This window comes from Bubalus bubalis, chromosome 12 (genome assembly GCF_019923935.1).
Source record: "Bubalus bubalis isolate 160015118507 breed Murrah chromosome 12, NDDB_SH_1, whole genome shotgun sequence".
NCBI lineage: Eukaryota > Metazoa > Chordata > Mammalia > Artiodactyla > Bovidae > Bubalus > Bubalus bubalis.
The window spans coordinates 71,451,426-71,463,555 of NC_059168.1; the positions used below are offsets into that span (position 1 = coordinate 71,451,426).

Below are 12,130 nucleotides of genomic sequence, written 5' to 3' on the forward strand. Positions count from 1 at the left end.
TCTCAAGGCAAGAACACTGGAGTGGGTTGCCATTTCCTTCTCCAATGCATGAAAGTGAAAAGTGAAAGTGAAGTCGCTCAGTCGTGTCCAACTCTTCACGACCCAATGGACTGCAGCCTACCAGGCTCCTCCGTCCATGGGATTTTCCAGGCAAGAGTACTGGAGTGGGTTGCCATTGCCTTCTCCATTTCTTAAAGATAACAAATTCCAAGTAGAAAACCAAAATCATTAAATTACTCAAGATAAAAATGAACAGATGAAGCAAAAGAAAAACAGGTAGAAAATGTTCTATGGCTTTCTTAGCAACATTAACCTATCTACTACTGCCTTGCAGTAAGCTCAGATTCGAGCTCTGATGAAGGAACACTGTTTGATGATACAGGTACAACATCTTGCACTGAACTCAGGAGAAATGTCTGTCAGCTGTGATGAGGGCTGCTAAACAAGAGTCCATCAACATGTGTACAGTGATGCATGTGTAATGAAACACTTCCAGAAGTTAAGAGCTGTGCAGTCAGTACTTAACTGAGTCATGAGCCAAGGTCATGGTCCAAGCATAATTGGAGGTGATGTTTTAACATTAAAAATTCAGGCAGATATAGAAAATGAAGGTCTACTTGGCAGGGCAAAGAGCCTGTTAGGACACATTGCATCGGACCTCACCCAAATTAAGTATTTCCTCCTCCTCCATTTCACTGAAGCCAAACGTTAGAAGGAAGTTATTTCTAAATATCAAAAACCGGCAGCTTAGAAGGACCATGATAGCATAAACAGCTCAAGGTTCAGTGACCCAGCATAAGCCCAGGGTCCTTGTTTCCCATGAGGGTAGAAAGAAGCCATGAGCAGGTGTGGACCCTGACAGCCCACACAGCTAATCAGCAAACTGGGAGGACCTTCACAAAATTACCTGGTCTCCCCTCCTTCACACAATGGGATAGTCTAAACTGTCATATAAGCAAGCATCTATTTTCTCTTAAGAATGGTCAGATTCATATGCACACTACTATATTTAAAATGGATAACCAACAAGGACCTACTGTGCAGCACAGGGAACTCTGCTTAATATTCTGTAATAACCTAAATGGAAAAGAATTTGAAGAATAGATACATGTATGTGTATACACTGAACCACTTTGCTGTACACCTAAAACTAACACAACATTTTTTTAATATAAATTTATTTATTTTAATTGGAGGCTAAATACAATATTGTATTGGTTTTGCCATACATCAACATGAATCCGCCACGGGTGTACACGTGTTCCCCATCCTGAACCCCCCTCCCACCTCCCTCCCCATACCATCCCTCTGGGTCATCCCAGTGCACCAGCCCCAAGCATCCTGTATCATGCATCGAGCCTGGTCTGGCGATTTGTTTCACATATGATATTATACATGTTTCAATGCCGTTCTCCCAAATCATCCCACCCTCGCCCTCTCCCACAGAACATCAACTGTGCTCCAATATAAAATTTTTTTTTAATTTTTTAAAGGCATAAAGGTCTGTGACAGAGGCAGTATGTTAGAGCAGTTCCACTCAAAATCTGCTCCTCAGGGCAAACTGTCACTGATCAGGACAGTACAGAAACTTGAGAGTAAGCAGGAGCATTTTCAGCAATCTGAAGGTACCTTTATAGCTGCTGAATATAACAATAATAAATTAGGCCTTGTATTTTATATGACTTGTATTTTTATTTTACTGTTGTATTTTAAAAATTATTAGTCTATAATGTATGGAAAATGAAAAAAAGGGAAAAAAATTAAACAGAAACCTGATCCTTCACCACAAAAAACTTGAAAAGCAATGTATCCATCACGTTAGCCATAAAAGTACCCTTCTAAATGTTAGATCGTGTGCTAAGTTGCTTCAGCCATGTCCCAACTCTTTGCAACCCTATGGGCTGTAGCCCACCAGGCTCCTCTGTCCATGGGATTCTCCAGGCAAGAATACTGGAGTGGGTAGCCATGCCCTCCTCCAGGGGCTCTTCTGACCCAGGGATCAAACCTGAGTCTCTTACATAAGTCTTCTGGATTGGCAGGCGGGTTCTTGACCACTAGTGCCACCTGGAAAGCCCTCTATGTTAGATTACTGTGGGACAATCCACTGATTGTGCACTGAGATTTTAATCTTCAAAGATCAAAAACTAGTCACCAGGCCTTTACATACATACATACATAGTGAAGTGAAATCTCTTTTCTGAACTCTGTTGAAAGATGACTAGCTAAAACTAGTTGGCTGTATTGATAGAAATGCATGTTCAAACACTAGGATCCTATGACCCTAACCAATATGCCTCATACAGGAAGAATGGAAGAAACAGTTGGATTACCACAAACCCACCACCACTCTCAGATAAGCAGGCCTGATAATGGAGACTGAAACATTAACTTTGCATGTTAAAAGCCGTCATTCAGTAAGGTAAACACCCATTTATCTAGGATTTAAACAACCAGACAGCATAAACTGGAATTTTATGTATTCTTCTTTCATCTTTTATGATAAAGCCACAAATGACAAGTTATAAAATTACCAGGAGGGTTTTCCTCCAAAAAAAGCAACTGCTGAGTTTTGTTATGTGACAACAAATGCAGCCTATAGCCTCTTCAACATGCTGCTCATTGTGACCCTCAGGCACTGAAGAGCCACAAAATCTCTTGAATCACAAAGATTAAGTTATGTTCAACTTAGATTTACTGTTAATTGTATCTTCATGTATTCTAACTTTGAAACTCAGGAACCTGTTTTAATACATGTGATTTTTTTAGCAGTATAGATCATTTCATGTGTCCCTGGGTATGCTATCTTGGTCCCCTGTTTCATTTACCTCAAGTATATGTTGATGGGTGGAATTACTAGATATTTTCTGCCATTCAAGGATTCCAAGCAGCCCATCATTCCTCACCCATTTGACAATGTTGGTTATCATAACCGTACTAACTGCAGTTACTCTTCTCAGTGCGGTCATAGTTCTGGACTGTGGAAGCCACTGAGTGGCTCTCCCTCGATGCAGAGAGATCTTTCCAGTCCTCGGAGTGAAGGAAGCACCTCGGTGCCCTCAGCATGAGGAACTGCTCTTGTTTCCAACACAGTCCGGCCCTTTACTTTTCCATGATCCTAATTCACGTCTCTCCACGGCCGCACTGTCCATTACACTAGCCACTGGCCACATGTGGCTATTTATATTTCAACGTAATTCAAGTGAAATAAAAAATTGAGTTCTTCATCAGAAAGAGAAAAACAAATATTGTATATTAACACTTATATATGGAGTCTAGAAAGATGGTACTGATGAACCTGTTTGCAGGGCAGCAATGGAGATGCAAACGTAAGAGAACAGACTTCTGGACACGGGGGACAGAGGGTAGGAAAGAGGGGCTGGGACAAATGGAGAGCGTAGCATGGAAACATAACCACTAACATTTGTAAAGTAGATAGCCAGTGGGAATTTGCTGTATGACTCAGGGAACTCAAACCAGGGCCCTGTGACAACCTAGTAGGGTGGGATGGGGAGGGAGGTGGGAGGGAGGCTCCAGAGGGATTGGATGTGTGTATATCTATAGCTGATCCATTTTGATGTATGGCAGAAACCAACACAATATTGTAATTATCCTTCAATTAAAAATAAAAAAAATTGAGTTCCTCAGTCATGCTGGCTACATTTTCAAGTGTCTGTATTGGGCAGCATAGATATAGAACATTTCATGATTGCAGAAAGTTCCATTCTACAATGTTCAGGTAGGGCTGAAACCTGGGATTTCCTGAAGAGCACCTGGCGTTCCGTAAGTTGCCTTGGCTTACGTGTGAGTGGTTATCCCTAGTTGCTGCTGACTTGGCTTCTCTCACCTGCAACAGCCTGACACAGGCTACCTCAGACTATGTGGTTTTCCCAGAGTCTTTCTTCCCAAAAGTATTTCAGTGCTGCAATCAAGAGAATGTGAGGGGGCCTTTAAGAAGGCTGATCTAAGCAAAACCTTGGCTAGAAGCTTTCTGTAGCCATAACCATCATAGTCTAGATGCCTGTAAATTATGTCCCTTTAAGAATGATAAGCTACAGACAAGTGCGAAAGTAAATCCTCTTTTGCAACCCACAACTCATTGTTCAGTATGAGTTTTGATACAGATAAGAAGGAACATGATCCATAAAATGGATGTGTATTGATGAGCATAAAGATTGCTTCCAGGGCTGTAAAGCTAAATAAGCTTCTAAATTACCAGGTATATTGATCCTAGTACTCAGTTTTAATGTTGACATAAAACAAACAAAGATGGCCTTCTTTTTTTAGGCTTTTATCTTCGGAATACAGTGTCTGGATTTTGCAAAGATATGTCTAATGCTTTAGGTATTGGCGTATCCCAATGATCTGTGTCAAGTTTTAGGGTGTGATAACTTAGGAATTAATATGATTTGAACTTGGTAAGTTTTTGAACTAGACAGATCCCATCTCCTGACCCTAAACAGGATCCTATAGTAAACTTCTTGAGGATATTGGATCTTGAAGATTACAGGTGGCAAACTTTGAAGTGAACTCCACTGAAGATCTAAGAGGCCCAACTAAAACTGTGGCATCACAGCTGTGGATTGAGCAGAACTTTTTGAAAGGGCTACCTTGAAGATGACAACCTTGGAGGAGCTATGGTGATTGGCAGTGGAAAGAATCAGGACGTGTGAAAAATCCTTAAAAATTTATTGACTTAAATAACTTTGTCTATGTTATGAATAAAAAGAAACCTTTGTGCAGAAAAAAAAAAAAAAGAATGATAAGCTAGATTCAAGGAAAATGAACTGACAAGCAATTAAGATGATCAAATATTTACAGAACACCTTTAGTGCACAGGACTGGGGGAGGGATAAATATATGCTAAGCTAGAGTCTCCAGTAAGCTTTTAGGAAGACTAGACTTCAAGACTGTTTGGGCAAACATGATAAGATGGTATTCAATTAAGTGTTTAATTATAGGGTATCCATGAGGAATGCTGTAGGAGTTCTGGAAATGAAAGGAATATCAAGGGCTAGAATCGAGAAGGTAAGCCTTAAGTTGATGCTTAAAAAACAGGTGAGGTTTGGTTAGGTAGAGGAGAGACGAAAGGACTTCTTAGTTCTTGTAAGTAGAAGGCAAGGAAATAGGCATAAATATATTGTACTCGCAGCATGTTTTTAATACAAACACTGACCACTCAAGTTAGGAGTGCCTCTACTGACCACTCTGAAAAACAGAAATCCTACTGTTTTGCCAACTATGAGTTTCGGAGAAATAGAAGCAAGGGGAAGCAAGCCTGGGCCACGTCAAAATCAGTCTGGAGTCAGCAAACACAAGCCAAAGAAAGCTCAGATTTTACAGTACCTTGATGCAGTGTTGGACCCTGATGGGCCCCTTGCCCCCAGAAGATTCTGCAGGTCCCTCCAGGCTCCCACTGAGCTGACTTCCCAATGGAAACCAAGCAAGACTATGCTCCCCCTCTTCATTTCCACTCAGACACAGCTTTCCGGACACTCTCCCAGCTCTAACCATGCAATCAGCAGCCTTGACTGGAGGTTAGCTCTCAGTGATTACACACATTGTAATCACCTGGGGACCTTGCCACTGTCCCGCCTGCCACGGGGGCTGATTTAATTGGTCTGGGGTGTAACCTGGGCATCCTCAGGCTGAGAAATCTTGGTTTCCTACCTGCCTGAGATAACTCATACAAGTCCCACCCTACAGCCTGGCTCAGGTGGAACAGTTTACAGCAAACTGCAAAGCCTTTTAATTAGGATAATAACAAAACTGAAATTCAGTTCCAGATGCCCTGATTCACACAAGTGCCATTTTGCCTCATGGAACATTTAAAGTTTTCACACATTTGACAGCCAAAGTGTGAAGGGAAAATGGGAAAGCCTCCAACAATACCCATGAGGATTCCTTTGTAACTGTCATTATTCCAGGGGCCTTGCCCTTGTAGCATTCACTGTGGATTTCAAGGTACTTTCACTTAGCTCTCAGTGGTGGGCAATGAATGACTCCTTTACTTGGCTTCTATTCCTCTGACTTCTGGTTCAGTTCAATTCAGTCACTCAGTCATGTCTGACTCTTTGTGACCCCGTGGACTGCAGCACGCCAGGCTGCCCTGTTCATCACCAATTCCCAGACTTTACTCAAACTCATGTCCATCCAGTCGGTGATGCCATCCAACCACCTCATCCTCTGTTGTCCCCTTCTCCTCCTGCCTTTAATCTTTACCAGCATCAGGGTCTTTTCCAACGAGTCAGTTCTTCACATCAGGTGGCCGAAGTATTGGAGTTTCAGCTTCAGCATCAGTCCTTCCAATGAATATTCAGGGTTCATTTCCTTTAGGATTGACTGGTTTGATCTCCTTGCAGTCCAAGGGACTCGCAAGAGTCTTCTCCAACACCACAGTTCAAAAGCATCAATTCTTCGGCACTCAGCCTTCTTTATAGTCCAACTCTCACATCCATACATGACTACTGGAAAAACCATAGCTTTGACTAGATAGACCTTTGTTGGCAAAGTAATATCTCTGCTTTTTAATATGCTATCTAGGTTGGTCATAGCTTTTTTCCCAAGTAGCAAGAGTCTTTTAACTTCATGGCTGCAGTCATCATCTGCAGTGATTTTGGAGCCCCCCAAAATAAAGTCTGTCATTGTTTCCATTGTTTCCTCATCTATTGCCATGAAGTGATGGGACTGGATGCCATGATCTTAGTTTTCTGAATGTTGAGTTTCAAGCCAACTCTTTCACTCTCCTCTTTCACTTTCAGCAAGAGGTTCTTCAGTTCTTCACTTTCTGCCATAAAGGTGGTGTCATCTGCATATCTGAGGTTATTGATATTTCTTCCGGCAATCTTGATTCCAGCTTGTACTTCATCCAGCCCAACATTTCACATGATGTACTGTGCATATAAGTTAAATAAGCAGGGTGACAATATACAGCCTTGATGCATTCTTTTCCCAGTTTGGAACCAGTCTGTTGTTCCATGTCTGGTTCTAACTGTTGCTTCTTGACCTGCATACAGATTTATCAGGAGGCAGGTAAGGTGGTCTGAAGAATTTTCACAGTTTGTTGCAACCCACACAATCAAAGGCTTTGGCATAGTCAGTAAAGCAGAAATAGATGTTCTTCTGGAACTCTCTTGCTTTTTCAATGATGCAACAGATGTTGGCAATTTGATCTCTGGTTCCTCTGCCTTTTCTAATCCAGCCTGAACATCTGGAAGTTCATGGTTTACATACTGTTGAAGCCTGGCTTAGAGAATTTTAAAGCATTAGTTTGCTGCAGTGTGAGATGAGTGCAATTGTGCAGTAGTTTGAACATTCTTTGGCATTGCCTTTCTTTGGGATTGGAATGAAAACTGACCTTTTCCAGTCCTGTGGCCACTGCTGAGTTTTCCAAATTTACTGGCATATTGAGTGCAGCACTTAACTTTAACACCATCACCTTTTAGGATTTGAAATAGCTCAACTGGAATTCCATAACCTCCACTAGCTTTGTTTGTAGTGATGCTTTCTAAGCCCCACTTGACTTCTCATTCCAGGATGTCTGGCTGTAGGTGAGTGATCACACCATCATGGTTATCTGGGTCATGAAGATCTTTGTATAGTTCTTCTGTGTATTCCTGCCATCTCTTCTTAATATCTTCTGCTTCTGTTAGGTCCATGCCATTTCTGTCCTTTATTGTGCTCATCTTTGCATGAAATGTTCCCTTGGTATCTCTAATTTTCTTGAAGAGATCTCTAGTCTTTCCCATTCTATTGTTTTCCTCTATTTATTTGCATTGATCACTGAGGAAGGCTTTCTTATATCTCCATGCTGTTCTTTGGAACTCTGCATTCAAATGGGTATATCTTTACTTTTCTCCTTTGCCTTTAGCTTCTCTTCTTTTCTCAGCTATTTATAAGACCTCCTCAGACAACCATTTTGCCTTTTTGCATTTCTTTTCCTTGGGGATGGTCTTGATCACTGTCTCATGTACAATGTCATGAACCTCCATCCATAGTTCTTCAGGCACTGTATGAGATATAATCCCTTGAATCTATTTGTCACTTCCACTGTATAATCGTAAGGGATTTGATTAAGGTCATACCTGAATGGTCTAGTGGTTTTCCCCACTTTCTTCAATTTAAGTCTGAATTTGGCAATAAGGAGTTCATGATCTGAGCCACAGACAGCTCCTGCTCTTGTTTCTCCTGACTGTATAGAGCTTCTCCATCTTTGGCTGCAAATAATATAATCAATCTGATTCAGTATTGACCATCTGGTGATGTACATGTGTGGAGTCTTCTCTTGTGTTGTTGGAAGAGGGTGTTTGCTATGACCAATGTGTTCTCTTGACAAAACTCTATTAGCCTTTGCCCTGCTTCATTCTGTACTCCAAGGCCAAATTTTCCTGTTACTCCAAGTATTTCTTGATTTCCTACTTTTCCATTCCAGTCCCCTATAATGAAAAGGACATCTTTTTTGGGTGTTAGTTCTAGAAGATCTTGTAGGTCTTCATAGAACCATTCAACTTCAGCTTCTTCAGCATTCCTGGTCAGGGCATAGACTTGGATTACTGTGATATTGAATGGTTTGCCTTGGAAACGAACTGAGATCATTCTGTCGTTTTTGAGATTGCATCCAAGTACTGCATTTCAGACTCTTTTGTTGACCATGATGGCTACTCCATTTCTTCTAAGGGAGTCTTGCCCACAGTAGTAGATATAATGGTCATCTGAGTTAAATTCACCCATTCCAGTCCATTTTAGTTCACTGATTCCTAAAATGTCGATGTTCACTCTTGCCATCTCCTGTTTGACCACTTCCAATTTACCTTGATTCATGGACCTAACATTTCAGGTTCCTATGCAATATTGTTCTTCACGGCATCTGACTTTACTTCCATCACCAGTCACATCCACAACTGGGTGTTGTTTTTGCTTTGGCTCCATCTTTTCATTCTTTCTGGAGTCATTTCTTCACTCTTCTCCAGTAGTATATTGGGCACCTACCGACCTGAGGAGTTCATCTTTCAGTGTCATATCTTTCTGCCTGTTCATGGAGTTCTCAAGGCAAGAATACTGAAGTGGTTTGCCATTCCCTTCTCCAGTGGACCACATTTTGTCAGTGGTCTTCTGGTTTTCAACTTCCAGTTGCTGGGGAGGAGGCTTACATTTGAGTCAGAAGTAAACAGGAGATTGGAAGACGCTCACTTCTCTCATCCTTTTTTAAAGTAAATCCAGAAGAATGAATGTGTAAGAGATTTTGTGGGAGAGGAAATAGGGAAGATGGCATGCTTTTATGGCCACCTGATGCAAAGAGCTGACTCTTTGGAAAAAACCTTCATGCTGGGAAAGACTGAAGGCAAAAAGTGAAGTGGGCAGCAGAGGATAAGATGGTTAGATAGCATCACCGACTCAACAGACATGAATTTGGGCAAACTCTGGGAGATGGTGGAGGCCAAAGGTGCTTGGTATCTGCAGTCCATGGGGTCACAAAGAGTCAGACACGACTTAGCAACTGAACAACAACAACAACAAAACATTGCACAAGTCATCTGTGCAACTCTGTAATGTACAAATAAAAGGACTTAGAAAGTCCTTTTAAATAGGACTCAGATCTCCATTGCTTTTTGTCCACATTTCAATACAATAAACATTGGAACCTAGGCATAGATATGCTCCCAGTTGACTATATTATTCTTATGAAAGGAATAAGATACATAGCTTTATGTGTGTGTGTGTGTGTGTGTGTATTCTGAGTACAAGAGTGTACTCATTGGAAAAGACCCTGATGCTGGGAAAGACTAAAGGCAAGAGAAGAGAGTGGTAGAAGATGAGATGGTTAGACAGCATCACCGACTCAGTGGACATAAATTTGAACAAATTCCGGGAAATAGTGGAGGATGGAAGAGCCTGGTGTGATACAATCCATGGGGTTGCACAATTAAGTGACTGAACAACAACAAATTCTGTATGAGACTATAATGGTGGATACATGTCTATACACTTGTCAAAACCCAAAGATTGTACAATACCCAAGTGGACCCAAATGTAAGCTGTGGGGTTTAAGTGATAATTATGTGTCAATACAGATTCACTATTTGTAACAAATAGGTCACCCTACTCATGTTGTCTGTGACTGGAAGAGTCCAAAGGAAAAACTGAAGTATCATTACCAGAATGCATGCTAGGACGCTAAACAACAGAATTCAACTGTACCAACTTACCCAAATTAGCTAGGGCTTTTTAAATTCCCTCTTCTTTGCTCCCTATGTCTGGGTCAGAGGAGAAGATAAAGAAGATTCTCAAACAGCAGGCAGGTCATCCAAAGTTGTCTTCATGTATAGTGATTTATAGTATATCAGTATGTACTATAGATAGTGTAGATATATAGATATATACTATCTATAGATAGTATATAGTATCTCTGTAGTATATATAGATATATACTATCTATAAATAGTATAGATAGTATGAATAACAGAGATTCTTCATTAATATTGAGGATTGTTGATGGTGGACAGCTCTGTCTCAATGGGAATTTTCGTACGAACAGATCAAAATGAGAATGAAGCTATGGAACTTGTGACAGTCATTAAATGCTTCACATTTTAGGCAGGATATAAATGGAACATTAATATATAACAATTCTTTGGGTTGAAATCAAGTCTAGCATCTTACATTAAGAAGATTAATTAGTTAATGTTTATAAAGTACCGTGCAGATATGCCCTTTTAAAATGCTAAGTATTCTAAAAACTACATTGTAGCATTTTACTAAGTGTAAAACATCTAATGTTCATCATTTCTTTGGTACAGGTTGGCAAAGATTCCTTTGGCAATGATTATATAGAAAACTTAAAACAGAATGATATTTCTACAGGTAAAATTTCATCTTTCTTAAAGTTAGTTTTTATAACTTTCTTCTGGAATCTGGTTATAAGAAAAGTCAAATATAGAATAGAGTTATTAGATCCTCCCCTGGTGGCCAGAGAATTTTTATGCTCAGCTTTGTCTAGTCTTGCTTGACTACCCTTTGGTTACTTCTTTCATATACATTTCTCCAGATGGGAATAAAATGGTAGGAGGTTACAAACCTTCATCTCGTAGAAATGTTTCAAAAGTAGGTGACAAGAGAAAACAGGTGCTGCATTCACAGAAGATATTTTAAGAAAAGTCATTGAATGTCATAGCTGGAAATGATCTGAGAAACCACTGATGCTGATACCATCATTTCACAAGAGAGAAAACTGAAGGCCAGATTGGTTCTGAATGTGTCCAAGAGCACACAGCTAAGCTGGAGCCAGAGCTAGGACTAGAATGCAGGTCTTTGGCTCCAGTTCAGGGCTTTTTGCTGCTGCCAAAGGCTGCCTGATCAACATTTCCATTTACACGCCAGACCATAATCCTTGATGAGATGCAAAGCTTATGAAAATGAAGAGAATCAAACAAGTTCATTTTACGAGTCTGACCTTTAGTCTTTCATCTCAAGTCTGTCATTTCTTTCACTAAAGAAAAGAAATATGGTGGTCTAGGAAAATGCACATGTACCACTGTGAATAATCTGAAGGAACTGGAAGCTGGGGTGGTTTACTGGGCTGCCACTAATGTAGAAAAAAGGCACAACTAAGTGTGAAGACTTGTATGTTCCTCACTGTGTAGGTGATGGGTATAAATTAGCACTAATTACTTATTTCTTTTTTATCATTCCAGATGGTTAAAGGTTAAAAAGTTTTCCAAGGATTAGTGTTGCATTGAAATTGTTAAAAAATAGATTATCCCTGCCAGGCTGTACATACGTGATGATTTCTTTTTTCTTTTAGAATTTACATATCAGACTAAAGATGCTGCGACAGGAGCTGCTTCTATCATTGTCGATAATGAAGGTATATGTTTTGCACGTTGGAGTATCGTTTCCAGAACTAGAGCAGAAACATCCATTTTTTACCCTATTCCTGTGGATCTCTTACCATACCCACCACTCGAAGGCCTAATGTATGGTCTTTCCAATCTAAATATATATGTTTCCCTTTATTTATACTTCCCAAGTCGATTGCTCAAATACAAAATTGTCCGTCCAATACAAATGAGGTGATATAGTTGCCTCAAAATTATACTTAAATTCTGTAGCATCCCATTACCCTTCATGTGAACCC

At 40.3% G+C, this 12,130-nt stretch overlaps 2 protein-coding genes, 1 long non-coding RNA gene and 1 other non-coding gene across 12 annotated transcripts in view; 3 read left to right on the forward strand and 1 right to left on the reverse strand.

Moving 5' to 3' along the window:
- Positions 1-12,130, reverse strand: part of BABAM2 (BRISC and BRCA1 A complex member 2) — a 474,973-nt gene that overhangs the window by 456,698 nt on the left and 6,145 nt on the right. Inside the window, exon 1 of one of the 8 annotated variants that reach the window (XM_044926123.1) lies at positions 5,344-5,492. The exons of 6 other annotated variants lie outside the window; for them this stretch is intronic. In XM_044926123.1, coding sequence (XP_044782058.1) covers positions 5,344-5,465 — 122 coding nt within the window. In that variant the 5' untranslated portion in view covers positions 5,466-5,492. Of the gene's footprint in view, positions 1-5,343; positions 5,493-12,130 lie in introns of those variants that run through there. One more of the 8 variants, XM_044926122.2, reaches the window with a different exon arrangement.
- Positions 1-12,130, forward strand: part of RBKS (ribokinase) — a 95,725-nt gene that overhangs the window by 33,155 nt on the left and 50,440 nt on the right. For both annotated transcript variants that reach the window (XM_025262340.3, XM_025262341.3), the window contains exons 3-4: positions 10,794-10,857; positions 11,798-11,860. In XM_025262340.3, coding sequence (XP_025118125.3) covers positions 10,794-10,857; positions 11,798-11,860 — 127 coding nt within the window. The remainder of the gene's footprint in view (positions 1-10,793; positions 10,858-11,797; positions 11,861-12,130) is intronic.
- On the forward strand, positions 3,494-4,692 carry LOC123464786. The gene is made up of 2 exons (XR_006639842.1): positions 3,494-4,341; positions 4,394-4,692. It is a non-coding gene; the product is annotated as an uncharacterized LOC123464786 (long non-coding RNA).
- Positions 4,014-4,136, forward strand: LOC123464809. Its single transcript, XR_006639852.1, has one exon. It is a non-coding gene; the product is annotated as a small nucleolar RNA SNORA40 (small nucleolar RNA).